At 36.1% G+C, this 19,893-nt stretch overlaps 1 protein-coding gene across 2 annotated transcripts in view; it reads right to left on the minus strand.

Annotated features, from left to right (window-relative positions):
- Window positions 1-19,893, minus strand: part of LAMA4 (laminin subunit alpha 4) — a 202,355-nt gene that overhangs the window by 135,533 nt on the left and 46,929 nt on the right. For both annotated transcript variants that reach the window (XM_056818671.1, XM_007485204.2), the window contains exon 2: window positions 4,446-4,547. In XM_056818671.1, coding sequence (XP_056674649.1) covers window positions 4,446-4,547 — 102 coding nt within the window. The remainder of the gene's footprint in view (window positions 1-4,445; window positions 4,548-19,893) is intronic.

A 19,893-nucleotide genomic window follows, 5' to 3' on the forward strand; every position in this document is an offset into this window, starting at 1 on the left:
TAGGTGACTTGCCCAGGGTCACATAGCTACTATGTGTCAGAGGCCAGATTTGAACTCAGGATGATGAACCTTCCTGCTTCTAGGCTTGGTCCTCTGTCCAATGTGCTAGCTAGTTGTCCTACTAACCACATGACTTGGAGCAAATCACTTGTATTTAGTAATCATATCTTCATTGGTTTCTCTCTAGACTCTCCCTCTTTCTGATCTCTACCTAGTTCCCACATTCCTAAAACTCATCTAAGCACAGCTGACTTCTACTCAAAAATGTCATTGTTGTTCAGTCATTTTAGTTATGTCAGACTCTATGTGAGTCCATTTTTGGTTTTCTTGACAAAGATACTAGAGAGTTTGCCATTTCATTCTCCAGTTCTTTTACAAAATTACTTTCCCAGAAATTTTCTAAGGCTGAATTTGAACTCAGGAAAATGAATCTTCCTGATTCCACATATTATTGACTATGGGAAAAGATATTCAAAGAATCACATGGTCTTGGCTTCAGAAAGCCATCTAGTCCAACCTGCACCTGAACCAGAATTCCCTTTGCAATATAGTTACATATAACTGTTAACTTGGAAATAAATACAGGACTTCCAAGTAGTCAGAAAACCCACTTTTTCATCAAAATAAAGGGATAGGCTCATTAATCTGGGCACCACACACAACCAAAGGCTCTTGGAACCATTTCCCTGAGAGAAGATACAGCTCTTGATGCCAACTCTAAAGAGATACTGAACCAGAGAGTCTCTTTATACCTTTGGGAAGCCTACAAAGACTCACTACAAACAGCTGTGGAAACCTCCTAACATTCAGCAGCAATGGCAGTAGAAAATGGTCAGCTGTGACAAATTAAAGATGAAGGTCAAACTGAGGAGCTGGGCTTCCTGACATAACAAAAAGGTGCTAAACATTTAAATTAAAATAGATGTGCTTAGTACTGGGGTTTCTCAAAATCAAAGGTAAATCGAGTCATCCAAAAATTCACATTGACGTAACCAACTCGAAGTATCCTGCCTTTGATTGAAGAACTCTAGTGTACAGTAACTCCCTGTCTCCTTAGTTAAAATAATAAAAAATAATAATAGCAAACATTTATTTAGCACCTTAAGGCTTATGAAATGCTTTGCAAATATTATCTCATTTGATCTTCCCAACAACCTTGGGAATTATATATCCTATTATTAACCCCATTTTACAGATGAAGAAACTGAGGCAAACAGAACTTAAGTAACCTTCCCAGGGTCATACAATTTGTAGAACTCCAAAACTTTGCTCTTCCTGCCTCCAGGATCAAGACTGTAGTCATTGCACCACCCAGTTCCTAGATATCCAATTCCACTTTGAAAACTCTCATTTTTGGAAGCGTTTCCTTTCATAAAGCCTAAATTTGCAAAGTCTTTGCCACTTTTATCCATTTCACTTACTTCTTGGTTCTTTGGCTAATTTAATCCCTCTTCCACATGATAGCTCTTCAAAGACTTGTGACTTGCCACTAGACTTCAGTGCCTCTGCATGAGAGAGTGAGGCTGAAGACTCCGACTGCCTCAGTCAAGACATCACCCCATGATGGCACTAGTCCTCTTCGAAAGTACAATGAGAATTTTACTTCCTTTCTTTGGATAGTTGTATACTCTTTTTATTTACTTTCTTGAGTACTTAGAGCATTCCCTCTCTTGCTTTCTCTTCCCCAAGTAGAATGCAAGCACATTGAGGGCAAGGACTATTTGGTTTGGGTTTTCATATCCCCAGCGCCTAGCCTAGTTATTTTATACCTATATCTTTAATGACTATAAAGTGAAATGCATGGAATTAAATTTCTGTGCACCTCTGTTTTCCCATCTGTAATTATGTCTCAGGTAGCTTCCAGCTATGAAATATAATGAAACTATTTGTAAATGTGAAATTCTAGACTTGTTTTCTAGCTCCTTGACAGCTGAGAATAATCTGGAACAAAGAAAACAAATCTGAGTTGGCTGCTACAGCTGTGGAGACAAATAAGACAAATTAACCAAATAGTTAGAAACCGAACTTTATCTAAATTAAGTGATATGACACAGTACATCTATAACCTTTATAATTTTTCATGTGCTCCACATAAATACATGCAACTAAAAATATACTGTTTTTTTGCTCCCATAAATTATTCTTTTTCTTTATTAAACAAACTAGTGGTGGTGTGCGTCTTGTTTCTCCATTCATAGCTGCTACATAAACAGTAACTTAGGTGGGGCCACATGGTCTTGTCTCTTGGGTTCTTACATCTAGGGCTATGCAAAACCTTTAGAGGAGAGGGTTAGTGTGTGCTATTTTGTGTGTGTGTGTGTGTGTGTGTGTGTGTGTGTGTGTGTGTGTGTGTGTGTGTCTTCTGGCTTATAAAGGGGAAGCTAAGTGATGCGGTGGATAGGACAGTGGGCTTGGAATCAGGAAGACATCTCCTGAATTCAAATCCAGCCTCAGATACTCTGTGACACTAAGCAAGTCACTTAACCCCCATTTGCTTCAGTTTCCTCATCTTTAAAATGAACTGGAGAAGGAAATAACAAATCACTCCAGTTATCTTTGTCAAGAAAACCCTAAAAGAGATCATGAAGAGTCAGACATAATTGCAAATTGACTAAACAACAAACCAAACTAGCAAAGAATCTGGCTTACAAAGTGCTACAGAGAATGACCTTGCTCCCTCCCTTGGCCCTATTTCCAATGTCCTGGAGCTGCTCAGTGCAATGCCCTGATCCCTCCACAGCTTTGCATGGTTCCCTTGCCGGGTCCCATGGTCCCACTGCCATGGTGCATCATCCTTTTCTTTCTACTCTTCTCAACACCAGCAGTAGTTCAAATAAGATTCCTTGTGGAATAGGTAGATAAGGGCTTACTGCAACCCCTCTTACTCAGGGTCCACTTCATTGGACAGTCTTCCATAATGGGGCCAATGTTGCCATGGGCCATCTCTCCTACTGCCCCCAGTTTTTAAACTCTCTGCTTTTTTTGAAGGTGAAATGTTTCTAGGTGTGTCTCTTCTGCTTTGCCTCTGTTTTTCTGTCTAGTGATTAGTGAGGAGGCTCCTAATTGCCTTTTGAAGCTCTATATAGAAAGCTCAGTACTTTAATAGTGATGAAAAGACTCCATCACTTATGCTAAAGAGAGGCAACGCTGGCTTAGTGGATGGAGAGCTACCTGGGTGCCAGGAAGATCTGAGTTCTAATCTTCTGATACTTTCTGGTTGTGTGAATCACTTAATTTCTCAGCAATTTAGGTAACTCTTTAACTCAAAGATCTGGGATCCTTAGATCTTTGAACTTTGATGGGAAAAAAATTAAAATTTTATTTCAGTATATTTGGTTTCCTTTATAATCCTATGTATTTTATTTTATGTCTCAACACATCACAAGAAAGATGAAGAACCTTTGCTTTAAAATGATAAACTACAAAGAGGGTGCTAACTAAATGGGATTAGTAGAACATGTATTTCCACCCCAGTGCTCTCTCTGACATCCGGGGCCCTCCTCCCTGCTTAGGCTAATACCTTTATCAGAAAGACAGACGTGTTTCTCACTGCTACCATTAGACACCTGGCCGAAGGAATAGTTGGTCTATGAGGTCAGTTGCTATTTTTTCCTGTGGGAGAATATATCTTCCCCTACCTCCCTAGCTTTTGGGCTTCCTTGTTTTGCCAAGAAAAGTGACTGAGATGCTAAGCCCTGCTGTCCTGGGGGTTGAGTGAATGAAATACTAATTATCAGAGTTGTACATTCACTCAAGCATTTCCATGGGGATGAATTTGGGGAAAAAAATCTCTGGTATTAAAATAACAGGAAACCGGAGATGGGAACATTAGAAAGGGGGAGTAGGTTTTGTCAGCTGCCTATGCCTACACCCCAGCAGAGGACATCCTGAATGTAAGGGTTATTTAAGAAGGTAGGGGGAGGAGAGAAACTCAACTCATCCAGACTAAACAATGCAAAACTAGAGCCTCTTTCAGTGACCTCATTATTTGTCACTCTCTTTCCATGAAGAAGGAAGGGCTCCAGCCTAAAAGAATGAAGAAAGAGGTTTCCGTTATGTGTAATGAATGGGAAGAGTTGCCCAAATCTGTTTCACTATTATCTCTTCCCAGAGTCAACTGGGCTCACTTTGGAATCACCAAATACTGATTGTAATTCAACTCCCTTGTAGTGAATACAGTACTCATGGGTAGGATTTCTGAATTGGAGGCTCTTAGAGGTTCTGTGCCTGACCTGTAGCCAGGGGCCAGTACATATGCCCCTCCTCAAAGTGCCAAGGTTCACATGCCCAGCTCCATGGGAGGGATCCCACTCCAGAAGATTTGGTTTCTTCTGATTACTCCTGTTCTAAGTTCATTGAGCACTCACCACTAGGGTTCTATTTTCTATTTTCAAAATAAAGAGGTTGGCTGAACTAGACACAAAGTTAAGGGAACTGTCACTTACCACACAGAATCCAGAACCATCCAGACACTCGTTTGAATTTCCATTACAGTCACAGGGCAAACATTCTCCAGACACAGAGTGAAAAAATCCAGTTCCACAGCTCTGAAACACATATACACACAATTTTTTAAAAGTTATTTAAAAGGTCAAGTTTGGCTCACATAGTATTCAAATTGCTTTTATGTTTTCTATAAAATACATAATCTAATAGGGATCTAATAGATCTTGTTCTTTTGCCAAAGTTTTCTTTCATAATTTGTTTAGCTCCATATTTTTCAATGGTAACATGGGTTGCTTCGTTCTCTCTTTACAAATTTGAACTCTGATTAGTTTCTTTTTAATGATATAGGATTGCATATTTAGAGCTAAAAGAAAACAGAGGTCATTGAATCCAATTCCCCCATTTATCGATGAGGAAATGAAAGTTGAGTGATATTAAGTGACTTTTCCAGGATCAGACAGTTTGGAAATATCTGAGTTGGAATTTGAACCTAGATCTTCTTGATTCCAAGTAAATACCTATAAAGTCTGAGATTTAGGGAAATTTTTCCATATCTGGGATTCTTTCATATTTTTTTTGCTATTTTCTTGGCATTTGAAAAATTTGGAATATATCTAGAATACATTTAAAACATTTGGAAAATTTGGAGCAGAGAGAAGGCTCTGTGGAGGAGTGTTAGGAGTATAGATTGTCATATTTTATTACCTTTTATTTTTTAGGGAGAAAGGGTATTTTTATTAGTGTAGACTCTCATGATATCAAAGACATAGATAATCCACCCAAAAATCTTCTGGCTGGGTCTGTCTCTAAAACCATCCCAGAGAGATAATGTTCCATTTTGTTTCCAAAAAATTACTAAGGGAGAGAGAGAGAGACTATTTGGTTTCCCTCAGGAATTATATTTGCTGTATATCCTACTTCTTTCTCTTCCCTTTCAGTGATTGTGATGTAATCCTATTTCTTCTTGCATTTTCCTCTGTAAAATGAAGAATGACTGGTCACAATTCCCAGGCTGATAGCAGGTTTGGAGTCCCACCATTGAAGCTGGACATGAACAACACTGAGGAAATCAATTCAAGAGTGATGCACAATCATAGAATGAAAGTAGTAGGAAAGAACCACTTATGTCATTCAGGCCAGCTTCCTTGTTTCACAGATGAGAATTGATACCCTGAAAGGTTAGGTAACTCTCCCAAGTAAGGATTAGTAGGGGTAGTAAGTAGTAATGTGGTAAGTAGTAGTAGTAGTAGTAGTAGTAGTAGTAGTAGTAGTAGTAGTAGTAGTAGTAGTAGTAGACAGTAGTAGTAGTAAGGATTAGAGCTTAGATTCAAACCAGAAGTCCAGGACTCTTTCTACTCTTTTTATTGCAAGATAATAACATGGGAACTAGCTTCCATAAAAAAGGACAAAGGAATTGATTTTCATATTGCTATAGAGGAAGATAGAAGTAACACTTAATTGCAATCTATTAGGAGATATTTTGTAATTTATGTTGGGGAGCCCATCTTCATTTCTAGTAAGGAAAAAACTGAGAGAACACCTCTCACATGGCAGTAGAAGGGATTTAGATTAGACAAGAGCAAAATACTATATTACTGACAGGTCTGTTATTGTGGATTATGAATGTAAGTTGTAGAATTACCTTTTCTGGCAGTTTTGTGAATGTAGGTAGACTTGAGCATAAATTTGGAAGTAGGAAGGAGATAAATTAGAGTAAGAATTCTTACCCTGGGTTGATGCGTTTTTATTTTTTACGTATTTTGATAATTTTATTTCAGTATAATTTATTTACTCTGTAATCCTACACATGAGATAATGATAATAAAACAACCTTTATTTAATGTATTTAAAAAGAACATTCCAAGAAAAAGTTTACTTAAGCTTCATCAGACTTCCCAAGTGATCCATGATACAAAAAGAGTCAAGGACCTCTGGGTTAGATCTCTCAATTCCTGTGATTATATGAAGATGCAAGTCCAACAGAAGACTTGTGTCTAAAGGTTGCTCCAAGAAATGTAGGTTAAAATATCTGTCTTTCTCCTATTTATCCTTATAGAATAGTTGGCAAGGACCAGAGCTATAATCTAGGAAGAAGTCCTTGATGAGATGGTGCAGCCATTCTATTGTTGAGTGAAAGGTAAAGCCCTTTAGCCACTCTTTCCCATTATTGTACATTGGGAATGAGAAGGAAGAAATAAGAAAGCCTAATGCCACCCTTTCAACACTATGGCCTTTATTACAGAACCTAGAGACATTCTAGTTTCTAAAGAAGAGTAATTAAATCCTATTTTTACCATTAAAAATTAACTCTTTTCATTTTGGTTCTAGAAACTCAAGTGGTTTTTCATCATAAAATTCTATGTGGAATATCAGAACTAGATTCACTGACCACATAAAAGGCAGATAAAAATTAATCTCTTAACTTTTAAAAATAGCTTCTCTTACAAGATCCAAGACATGTTCCTCATAGACATGCAAAAGATAGATGATCATCTGAAGAATAAATTAGTGTCAGTCCATTTAATTCTAGGATATTCCCTTGAGTGAATTCAATGAATGCTGCACGTGTGTGTATGTATATGTGTGTGACTGATGAAACTCAAGTGATGCAGATCAGATACACTAAACACCCTTCAACAATGCAACAACATCCCACAGGCATCTGGCTGTAATGAAGGAGAAGCAGAGGTTGAAACACTATCAATGAGCTTGGTGCCATTGAGTTACTTATGGAGCTCCAGTAACCTCTTTTGCATGCATGGCCCCTGACTTGTTATTAGGCAGAAATAGTAAAATATTTATAATTCTAGTACTTACATGCCAGTTGGGGATAAGAAAGAGGAGAGTTTAAACTATAGTGAATATCAATCAATTATTGCATCAATCTAGGAATGAGTAAGGGACACTGTATTTATAGAGCACTCTATACTCTATGACCGTTTTGCATTCAAATGCTGTGTAATGCACAAGACTTCAATAAGTTTGACCTCTCACACCTGTCTCTCTACAAATATTCTAATTACTTCCTCTAGACAACCCTATCAAACATAACACCCACTAGATCAACACAACAATACAGAGACAGATCCTGGAGGAAATCAGGATTGTGGGTGGAATGTACAAGACACTTCTTTTATTCTATTATATTCTGAAAATACTTTTTTGAAGTGTGTGGGAAGAGGGTATTTTTGTTTGCTAATATACTAATGGGACAATAGAAGAGTTCTTCCTCTAGTTCCTATAGAAGAGATTTGGGAATTGAGAAGCAGATTCACTATTAGAAAATGTCATTCTAAAAACCAATCTGACTTACGGAATCCTAGAGAATCAACCAAAAAGTTACTCGAAATAATCGACAACTTTAGCAAAGTTGCAGGATACAAAATAAACCTGCATAAGTCATCAGCATTTCTATATATCTCTAACCCATTTCAGCAGCAAGAATTAGAAAGCGAAATACCATTCAAAATCACCCTAGACAATATAAAATACTTAGGAATCTATCTGCCGAGACAAACACGGGAACTATATGAACTCAACTACAAAACACTTTCCACACAGCTAAAACTAGATCTAAACAATTGGAAAAACATTGATTGCTCATGGGTGGGATGAGCTAACATAATAAAAATGACAATCCTACCCAAATTAATTTACTTATTTAGTGCCATACCCATTGAACTACCAAAAAACTTCTTTACTGAATTAGAAAAAAACATAACTAAGTTCATTTGGAAGAACAAAAGATAAAGGATATCCAGGGAAATCATGAAAAAAAATGCAAAGGAAGGAGGACTTGCAGTCCCAGATCTCAAACTATACTATAAAGCAGTGGTTATCAAAACAATTTTGTACTGGCTAAGAGACAGAAAGGAAGATCAGTGGAATAGACTTGGCTGGCGTAAATGATCTCAGCAAGACAGTTTATGACAAACCCAAAGACCCCAGCTTTTGGGACAAAAATCAATTATTTGATAAAAACTGCTGGGAAAATTGGAAGACAGTGTGGGAGAGATTAGGTTTGGATCAACACCTCACACCGCACACCAAGATAAATTCAGAATGGGTGAATGACTTGAACATAAAGAAGGAAACTATAAATTAGGTGAACACAGAATAGTATGCATGTCAGACCTTTGGGAAGGGAAAGATTTTAAAACCAAGCAAGAGTTAGAAAGAGTCACAAAATGTAAAATAAATAATTTTGACTACATCAAATTAAAAAGTTTTTGTACAAACAAAACCAATATAACTAAAATCAGAAGGAAAGCAACAAATTGGGGAGCAATCTTCATAAAAACCTCTGACAAAGGTTTAATTACTCAAATTTACAAAGAGCTAAATCAATTATACAAAAAAATCAAGCCATTCTCCAATTGATAAATGGGCAAGGGACATGAACAGACAGTTCTCAGCCAAAGAAATCAAAACTATTAATAAGCACATGAAAAAGTGTTCTACATCTCTTATAATCAGAGAGATGCAAATCAAAACAACTCTGAGGTATCACCTCACACCTAGCAGATTGGCTTACATGACAGCTATGGAAAGTAATGAATGCTGGAGGGGATGTGGCAAAGTAGGGACATTAATTCATTGCTGGTGAAGTAGTGAATTAATCCAACCATTCTGGAGGGCAATTTGGAACTATGCCCAAAGGGCGATAAAAGACTGTCTGCCCTTTGATCCAGCCATAGCACTACTGGGCTTGCACCCCAAAGAGATAATAAGGAAAAAGACTTGTACAAGAACATTCATAGCTGCACTCTTTGTGGTGGCCAAAAATTGGAAAATGAGGGGATGCCCTTCAATTGGGGAATGGCTGAACAAATTGTGGTATATGTTGGTGATGGAATACTATTGTGCTCAAAGGAATAATAAGGTGGAGGAATTCCATGGAGACTGGAACAACCTCCAGGAATTGATGCAGAGGGGAAGGATCAGAACCAGGAAAACATTGTACACAGAGACTGATACATTGTGGTACAATCGAAGGTAATGGACTTCTCCATTAGTGTCAATGCAATGTCCCTGAACAATCTGAGGGATCTAAAAAAACACTATCCACAAGCAGAAGATAAACTGTGGGAGTAAAAACACTGATGAAAAGCAACTTCTTGACTACAGGGGTGGAGGGGATATGACTGAGGAGAGACTCTAATGAAAATACCAACAACATGGAAATGGGTTTGAATCAAGAACACATGTGATAACCAGTGGAATTGTGCATGGGCTATGGGAGAGGTGGTGGGAGGGGGGGAGGGAAGAAAAGAAAATGATCTTTGTTTCCAATGAATAATGTTTGGTAATGACCAAATAAAAATTTAAAAAAATAAAAAAGAAGAAAGAAAATTACCATTAAAGTAGCATGTAATGAAATTACAATATTATAATCATAATAATCATAACTCACTCACATAGCCCTTTACAATTTACAAATGGTTTTCCTTCCATCAACCTTATTAAAAGACAGGTATATGATTTTATCCACATTTTACTGGCAAGTAAATTGAGACTCAAAGAGATTTTAGTGACTTGTCTAGGATCACTCAGCTAGAAAATGTTGGCTTAAGTTCTAAGTTGGAACTTGGGTGATGTGTCTCCAAGTTCAGGATTTTATCTCTACCCCAAAGGTTCTCATTCTCTAGGTTGAAGGCTTTAGAAGGTCATTGCCAGATGAGTCTGAGAATTCTTAGGAGCCCCAAACTTTATGATTTTTATCTTTATTGACAACAAAATATAGGATATGACAAAGTATGAAAAATATACCAAAATATATTCTGGGGATTAAATAAATGATGTTTTAAGCATTTACATTATTTTTCAACTATATACTGATGCTATGATTAATTAAATAAAAATCCATTTAAAAGAAAAAAACAAATCTATATGTCTTATAGATTGTTATATTTTGACTTTTCATAATCTGATTTGATCTATGATAAACATTTGTCTCTTATCTTTCACCAAGACCCTAAAATAGTTTTGGTATATTGACTTTCTTTTCTTTTAAAATTTGTACTGATATCTTTTGCTTTTGAATTGAATTAATTTCTGAATGTATTCTTCTTCTGATCCTCCCTAGAGAGCTGCCCTCCAGAGATATAAGTGAATTAGAACAAGGAATTTGTTACCTATTAGATTTATGGTTAGGAGAAGAATTTATAAGTAAACAAGAGATGGAAATCATTGGAAGATATCAAATGGATGATTTTGAATACATTCAATCAAAAAAAGTTTTGTACAAATAAAATGAATGTAGAAAAGATTAGAAAGAAAGCAGTGAGTTGGGAATTTTTTTATTTCTAAAATATAGAGAAAATCTGTCAAATTTATAAGAATATAAGCCATTCTCCAATTGATAAATGGTTAAAAGATAGGAACAGAGAATTTTTGGATAAAGAAATCAAAGTGTATAAAAATATATGAAAAAATGCTCTAAATCATTATTGATTAGAGCAAATATAAAAAAACCCCTCAGATCTCATACCTACTAAATTGGCTAAAATGATAAAAAGGCAAAATAATAAATGTTGAAAGAGATATGGAAAAATGGTTGCACTATTACACAGTTGGTGGAACTGTGAACTGATCCAATCATTTTGGAGAACACTCTAGAATTATGCCCACAGTTATAAAACTATGTATACCTTTTGACCCAGAAATACCACTTATTGGGTTATTTCCTAACATGATCAGGGAAAAAGGAAAAGAACATAAATGTTCTAAAATATTTATAGCAGCTCTCTTTGTGGTGGCAAAGAATTGGAAACTGAAGAGAAGCCCATCAATTGGAGAATAGCTAAACAAGTGATGGCATATGATTGTGGAGGAACACTACTATACCATAAGGAATGATGAACAGGTTAATTAAAAAAATGGAAAGACCTACATGAAGTTATGAAGAGTAAAATGGACAGAACTAAGAGAACTTTATAGACAGCAACAGAAATATTGTTTGAAGAATGACTTGTATATGTATGCATACATATGTCCACCTCCAGAGAAAGAACCGATAAATATAAATAAACAAGACATAGCTTTATATATTCTTATATCTTTTCATCAAATGTTGCCTCTTTTCTAATAGGGGGAGGGGATGGAGGCAGGAGTTACCTGGGTATTTCAAATTTAAAAATAAATAAATACATTTAAATTATAAAAAAGAATGGGTAGGGGAGGAAGCAGCTCAGTAAAATTGACCCACACATCATTGTGTGGAATGGCTCTCTAACTCTTCAAAGAGAGAAGATTATTTTTTCTCATCTTTTCTTTGGGGCCAAACTTGATCATTATAATTACATAATGGTGCAGTGGATAGAGTGCTGGGCCTGAAGTCAGTAAGACATATCTTTCTGGGTTCAAAATCTGGCTTTAGACACTAGCTGTGTAATCCTGGCCAAGTCACCTAAACCTGTTTGCTTCAGTTTCCTCATCTATTAAATGAGCTGGAGAAGGAAATTTCAAATCACTTTAGTATTTTTCCTAGGAAAACCCAAAAGGAGAGTCTGACACAAATGGAATGACTGAATTCTATTATATTCTGAAAACCCCCCCTTTTTTTTGCTCTTGTTCTTTCCATTTACATTCTTATAGTTATTGCATTTATTGTTTCCCTTGATTTGCTTATTTTCATCAGTTCATATGAAACTTCTCAAGCTTAATTGTATTCCTCATAGTCATTATTTCATTATTTATGTCTTTAATTTACTCCTTTAAAAATGAGAGTACAGGCCATTTTATCTTTTCTACAGCCTTCCTTTTCCTACCATTGGAAATGGGACTGCCAGCCAGCCCACCATTTTGCTTTGCCTCCCACTCCATTCTGTGCTACCTCCTCATGTCTCTTACTCTTTTATAGCCCTAATTTACCTACCATCTATATTATGTCCTCATATTTAGAATGAAAGTTCACTGAGAGGAAAGACTGCTTGCTTGCTTATTTTTAATTCCAGCTCTTAGCAAATACTTAATGCGGTATATATTTTATTGCTTCATTCATTCCTTCATCTATTCCCATGAGGAGTTTGGTTTAGATGTCTTCTGGAGTCTTTTCCCAAGCTAAATCCATCATCCTATGTACCAGAGTTTGTTTAGTTATGCTCTAATTAATGGACATTTACTTTTCCCTTTCAGATCTTTATTACTTCAAATAAACTGCTATAAATATTTCTATAAATATTTCTTTTTATCTTTGATCTCCCCATAGTGGTTAGTAGTGGAATCTCTAAGTCAAAAGATGCAGACATTTTAATCACTTTATTAGCATAACTATAAATTGTTTTCTAGAATGCTTGAACCACTGCCTCAACCATCTTAAATTTTTTTTTTACCAGGTTAGTAAGTAGAGTTTCTAGAATTTTGACTTTTGCTTAGTATTTCTTACTCTACTTTTCCAGGATGTTGAGACCATTCCACACTTTCATTTTGGCTATAGAAATATTTTCTTAATTCCCTATGTTAGTTTAGCGATGACATCAAAGAAATTTTCAAGCCTTTCGTGTGACATTGATGGCCCAGAAATTAATGTTTTATTCTCCTAAAATTTGTTTTGGCATCTCTCCTTGAACATTGTGTATCAGCTAATTTCACCCCACACAAAAAGACTTTTCCTGTCCAGGATCAGGGAGTGTCAGTGATTCTTCCATTAAAAAAAAATATTGTCTCTGGGCAACAATAATTATAGCCACAATTATTTAACTCTTCTAGCTTAATTGTGCAAATCACATTCATAGTAGGATATTATGAGTAAGGATATAATTCAAAGCAATCCTTCTTTGCTCTGACTACACTCAACTTTCTAGGCTTACTTAAAAACATTTTCATATTTAAGATAAAAAAAAACTCCTAGAGAACCTCACCTCCTAAGAAGAATGCAATTCATTCTCATCTATCAAAAAAGCCTAGTATCTGGAAGATTGGGATGATCAGTAGGGTACATCAGCTCGTTCACCTTTATGCAAAAAAGATGGAAAGGTTGCAATCTACTTTAATGAGGTAATAGCCACACTAAAGAAATCCCAGACTCTTGAAATAACAAGGTATGAAGAAGAGGTGTTAGATTGCTGATCAAAATGAAGGTCCTCAGAGCCTTTGGGCTGATCTCAGTGCATATATGCACATAATTTGTATTTATAGTAGTATATGTATATATTTGAAATGTATATATACAAATTAGAAGTTTTATTTATGTAATACATAATATATAATATAATATAATATATAATATTGTATATATATATGTAGAAACTTCAAATGATAATATCACAGATTTTTGAATGGGAAAGAACTTTAGAGGTTACTTTGTTCAAAGTCTTCATTTTACAGAAGAAGAAACTGAAATGCAGACAAATAAAGGGATTTACTCAAGATCATATAAGTAGTAAAACTTAATATTAGAATTTGAACCCATATCCTCTAATTTTGCTTTTAGAAAATATATTAATATACATAGTAGTATGTTCTTCTCAGGACTTCTGGGACATAGTTTCATAGATTTAGAGCTAAAAGGAACCTTAGAGGTTATTTAATCCAACTTTCATTTTCCGGATGAATAAACTGAGATCTTGGGAGATTAAGTGATTTGCTGTGGCTTATACAGGGAGTAAATGTGAGAAAGGAGATTTGAACCCAGGTCTTCTGATTTTAGGGGATCTAGATACCACAGTGGATAGACTGTTGGGCTTGGAGTCAAGAAGACTCATGTTCCTGAGTTTGAATCTAGCCCCAGATATTAGATACTTAGTAGCTTTGTGACGTCACTGGCCTCTTTATTTTAGTTTCCTCATCTGTAAAATGAACTGGAGAAGGAAATGACAAAGCACTCCAGTATCTTTGCCAAGAAAACCCCACAAATGATTGTAAAAAGTAAGGCATGTTTGAAACAAGTGAACAACAACAACAGCAAACCTTGGATTTCAGAGCTTCTTTCTACTGTGCCACACTGTTGGGGAAAAAATGCTTAAAAAAAATTATGTACACGATAACAGCAATATTGTACTGCCTGTTAGCTGTGAAGGACTTGGCTATCCTAATAGAGACAATGATCCAGGACAATCCAGAGGACCCATGATGAAAAATGGCTATCTGCCTCCAGGGAGAGAACTCATGAACAATGAGGGCAGATTGAAGAATCCTGTCTTCACTTTATTTTTCTCATTTTTGTTTGTTTTCTTTTGCAACATGACTCATATAGAAATATATTTTGCATACATAATTTTTATTTTATTATTTATGAAAAACCCTTACCTTCTTTCATAGAATTGATACAAGTATCAGTTCCAAGGCAGAAAAGTGATAAGGGCTAGGCAATTGGGGTTAAGTGACTTGCCCAGGATCACACAGCTAGGAAGTTTCGGAAGCCAGATTTGAACCCAGGTATAAATGACATTTTGTTTACCTTCTCAAGGGGTGGGGAAGAGGTGAAGGGAAGGAGAGAATTTGGAACTCAACACTTTAATAAAAGTTCATAATTTTTAGAAATATAATTGGGAAATATTTAACACAATTATACATATATATGAATAGAAAGAAAGCACACTGTTCTCAGCCATTATTCTGTGAAGGAAGTAAAAAAACATTATTATGAATCTTTATAAATGAAAACCCTGAGATTCTCAGGGCTAAGTCATTTGTCCATAGTCACATAATTAATTAGTTTTTGAGGTGGAATTGCAAATTCAGGACTCCCAGGTGTAGTAATTCCCCTTTCCACTTTTTTGTTCTTGATCCAAACATGAGAGTTCATTGGCATGGGTCCCTTGTTCTTCCGATACAGATCAACCTTTACTTTGCTGCTTTTTATAATCTAAGAGAATTGCTGGGGACAAAGAATGATTAACTTGTCTGAGGCCACACAGCCATCAGGGATCAGAGACCTGACTTGAATTCAAGTTATTTTGCCTCTGGAACCAGCTCTTTAGGCACTATGCCTTGCTACCACTCAGTAAATAAGTTGAGTTACTGTCAGGAAGAGCCTGAAATGATGATCCAGATCAAGAAACTTTGTAAACCATTCTCTTCTGGTCCATCCAAATTTTAAAAAGGACTCTACTGAGATCAAGGACAATCCTCAGATAAAACTGACTCTGCTTGGACTTGGCCAAAGTAATGAGCCACCAATTTTGCATTTTTCATCTACAGTCAGCATGTGAATTCAGTAGAAAAAATTCAGTAATGAAGTGAGTCCCAGCGTACTGTGGTTTCAGTTGGCTGGATGTTGTGCTCTCTTGGCTGATTTACTTGAAATCTGGAGAGAATTATCCATGTGTATCCTCCCTCCACTCTCTAGTTCTTGCTTGCATAATTACAAATTCCCCAATTTTCAAAGGGTGAGGCTTTTGAGGCCAAAAAAATTTCACCATTGCTTGACTGATTTTTCTTCCTGCAGCTAGGAGAGCTGTTTCAAATTCTTCTACAGTTTACCCAGTTCAAAGGCTTTCTCCCCCTTCAAGTCACACACACACACACACAGATTTATTTCTTTTCCAGTTTGATGGAGGAATATTGGAAAAATGACAAAAACTGTAACTATAGTGTGACCCTCTGTTCAGACTCTAAAAGGTCAGACACAAACCTCCCCTAAGCTAAGGAGAAATAGAGCTCTGTGCTTAGAAGAGTTGTGTTCTGATTGCAGCTGTTGCCCCTCTGCTCTTAGGGGTGATGTCTTTGCTTATTTGCTAATCTCCCTGGATCTGAAAGCAACTAGTGAAAGTGAGATCATCATTTTAGAACTAGAAGGGCATGAGAAGTCAGCTAGTTCCACCCTCTCATTTAATAGGTGAAGAAACTAAGTCCTGGGGAGCTGGAGTCTTTTGCCCAGGGCCACTTTGGTGGAAGGTCCAAGCCCAGGACTTTTGATTCCAAAGCCAACATTCTTTCTGTCATCCCATGTACAATTCCAGTGAATATGTCATCTTTTGCCAATTAATAAGGTTCTGACTCAATGGCAAAGCGAGGAATAACAATCGTTATTACAGTTATTATTTCTGTTTATGTTTTTGTTCTCCATGATTTCCTTATGAGGGTCAGTCCCATTGCATGTAAGGCTATGGCTCATATGAGAGAAGACCAAAGCTGAGAAAGGCAAAATTATTTGGCCCAAATCCCTTGATGAGTGACAGATTAATTCTGAATATAGACAGTAGATTGTAGGTAGGAAGGCAGCAAAGCTCAGTGAAGAGAGAGGTGGCCTTGAAAGAAAGAAGACCTGGATTCCAGTTCTGTCTCTGTTAGAATAGTGATTGAGTGACCCAGGCAGGTGACTTAAATCTCTCAGTAATTCTCTAAGACTGTAAATTGCAGAGAAGGCGCTGGCTTACATTGGAAGAGAAAGCTCCTTATGGGGACTTAACACCAATTAAATCAAAGTGCCTATGAGAGAAAGAGACAGAGAGAATGAGACAGAGAGAGAGACAGAGAGAGAGACAGAGAAGCAGAGAGACAAAAAGACAGAGAGACAGAGACAAAGAAAGAGAAAGAGAGGAGACAGAGAGACAGAGAGAGACAGAGAGACACAAAGAAAGGGAAAGAGAGGAGACAGAGAGACAGAGAGAGACAGAGAGACACAAAGAAAGGGAAAGAGAGGAGACGCAGAGAAAGACAGAGAGAGAGACAGAGGCAAAGAGAAACAGAGGCAGAAAAAGAGACAGAGAGACTAGGAGTCAGAAGACTTGGGTTTCATTAATGAGTTTGCCATATTTGCTTTGTCACCCTGGGGCAATTCATTATCTTTTCTAAGCCTCAGTTTTTTTCATCTATAAAATAGGGTTAACACAACTTGCACCCTCTGCTTCGACAAAAGTCTATCTTGTTAGGAAAATGCTTTGTAAATTAAACAAATACACTCACATACACTGTAAAAGTGAGCTGTGACTTTTTCTCTGACTCCAGGGTTATGAAGCCTATTATCTTAATATAGACTTTGACTGTAGGGAGACACCACAGTGGAAAGAACACTGGAATTAGAGTAATAGGGTTCATATCCCATCTCTTTCACTGATATTTTTGTGACATATTTTTGTGGGCAAGTCATTTACTTGAAACCTGGTCTTTAATTTTCTTTACATGAAAAATAAGAGCCTTTGAGCTTTCATCCAGGTCTGGGTCTAGACTTCTGTAATAATTTCTATAGGATGAGAGGAACCTTTTTCTGTCAACAGTGTCTCACTTTCAATTTAAACATCGTCTTGGAAAAACCCATTCAGGACACATCTTTCCTTGTCACCAGATTTGGAAGTTTAATTTTCCACTACTATTTGATTCTCTGAACACATCAATCTCCAGCAGCTAAAAAGTGTGTGTGATCCGATTTAATGATCCAAGACATCCACATCCAGAGAAAGAACTGTGAGAATAGAAACACAGATGAAAAACAACTGCTTGATCACATGGGTCAATGGGGATATGATTGGGGAATTAGACTCTAAGCGATCACCCTAATACAAATATTAACAATATGGACTTAGGTCCTGATCAATGACACATGTTAAGCCCAGTGGAATTGCATATCAGCTACGAGAGGGGGGTGGGAGGAGGAGAGGGAAAGAACATGAATCTTTTAACCATGGGAAAATGTTCTAAATAAATAAATAAAATAAATAAAAAGTGTATGTGCATGCTTGAAAGCAGCATTTTGTCTGATTATTTCATATTTCATATTTTACAGCTACTGAAGAATTTACAAATCATCTTGTTCAATTCCTTCATTCTATAGAGATGAAAGCTAAGCCTTAGAGCAGCTATGACTTGCCCAGACTCACACTTAGGTATAGATAGGACTGAATTAGAATCTATACCTTCTGGTTCTAGTGTTTATTCTAACATACCAAACTGCTACTAATCTTTAGTTGGCCACATTTCCCTGACCTCTTAGTTTACAGAGGGAGCTATTTCTATCTTGAGACTCCTCATATATTTCTTTTCATTGAATGTCTCAGGTTTCACTCATTCATTCAACAATAATTTGTTAGTTATATAACGGGCCCAGAATATTCTACTAGGTGTTATAAGTGGGAAAGGCTAGGTACTATCAAGGGTGTGATATGACTGCTCAAATCAATTGTTTAGTTTTCGGGGTGATCATTTATACCTTGGAAATCCACAAATGCTACAAACCAAGACATGATTTATAGTTGTGTTAATTGTTTAGACTTCAGAAAGTGATGGAGAAAATTCCAATAATGTAGGCTAAATTTAAAAGTATCATTTGAATTTTCCCCCTCAAAGAATCAGTTATTAAATATTTTACCATCAAAGCATGGGGTATCAAAAGTTTTTGTTAGACACTTCTGCCATTGGGGCATAAAGCAAAGAAAGATAATCTGCTAAGTAATATTACAAGATAAATGTATTGAAGTCATTAAAAAAAAGGAGTTGTGTGAGGTCTGAGGGGGAAGGTCATTAAGAAGGATCTGAGATTGCTTCATGGAATCAGAAGCATTTAATTGGTAGGAATTCAACAAGAGGATATTTCAAGCAAAGACAATTGCATGAAACAAAGAAAGAGAGGTGGGGAAGTTCAGAGAATGTTCAGGAAACAGAAAATAATCCATCTTATCTCAATTATAGAAGGCTTTAGAAAAACTGTGAAATAAGATCAGTATGGGAAAATGTTTGACAGGTTGCATCGATGCTTATATACCATGAAACCATAAAAAAATCTATCTGTCTATCTATCTATCTATCTATCTATCTATCTATCTATCTATCTATCCATCCTTTCTTTCTTTATTTAATTCAGCTTTATTTATTTATTTAATTCATCCATTAATCTAATTATTCATTTATTTTGTATATCATATATGTATTTTCTCCAGCCATCTATCAACTTATTTACTTATTTGTTCATGAATGAATGAATGAATGCATGAATGAATGAATTGCAGAAGAGTGACATGACCAGAAGTTTCAAGAAGTCAGGAATATCTATAAGAAGACTTTCATAATTGTTGCAGAAATAGGTCTGAGTGGAACTATTAATTGAATACATATGAGAAGGTAGAGGAAGGAATGCTTTAAAGATAAACTCAAACATACCATTAATTTCTTTTGGGAAATTTTCTTTAGTGTAAGCAATTTATGTCTTCTTTCATAACATGACAAACAGGGAAATATGTATTATAGGATAATATATGTATAGCCTATGTTATATCAAATGCCTTCTTGGGGAGGGTAGAAGATGGAAGGGAGAGAAAGAACATAAATTACAAAATTCAATCAGAAAATGAATATTAATGAATGAAAATGAATATTAAAATTGTATTATGTTTAAAAAATGGATAAACTGAATACTTTAGTCATAGGGGACAAGATGCCACAAACAGAAAATAATAAAATCAGAATAAAAAGTGCAGTCAATAGTGGAGATTTCAGTACAATCTTGTTTTGTATGACCAATACATTCCAAGACCTCTTGCATTAGTTGAAAATTGTGCATGATAGCAAATA

Source organism: Monodelphis domestica, chromosome 2 (assembly GCF_027887165.1).
Source record: "Monodelphis domestica isolate mMonDom1 chromosome 2, mMonDom1.pri, whole genome shotgun sequence".
Taxonomy (NCBI): domain Eukaryota; kingdom Metazoa; phylum Chordata; class Mammalia; order Didelphimorphia; family Didelphidae; genus Monodelphis; species Monodelphis domestica.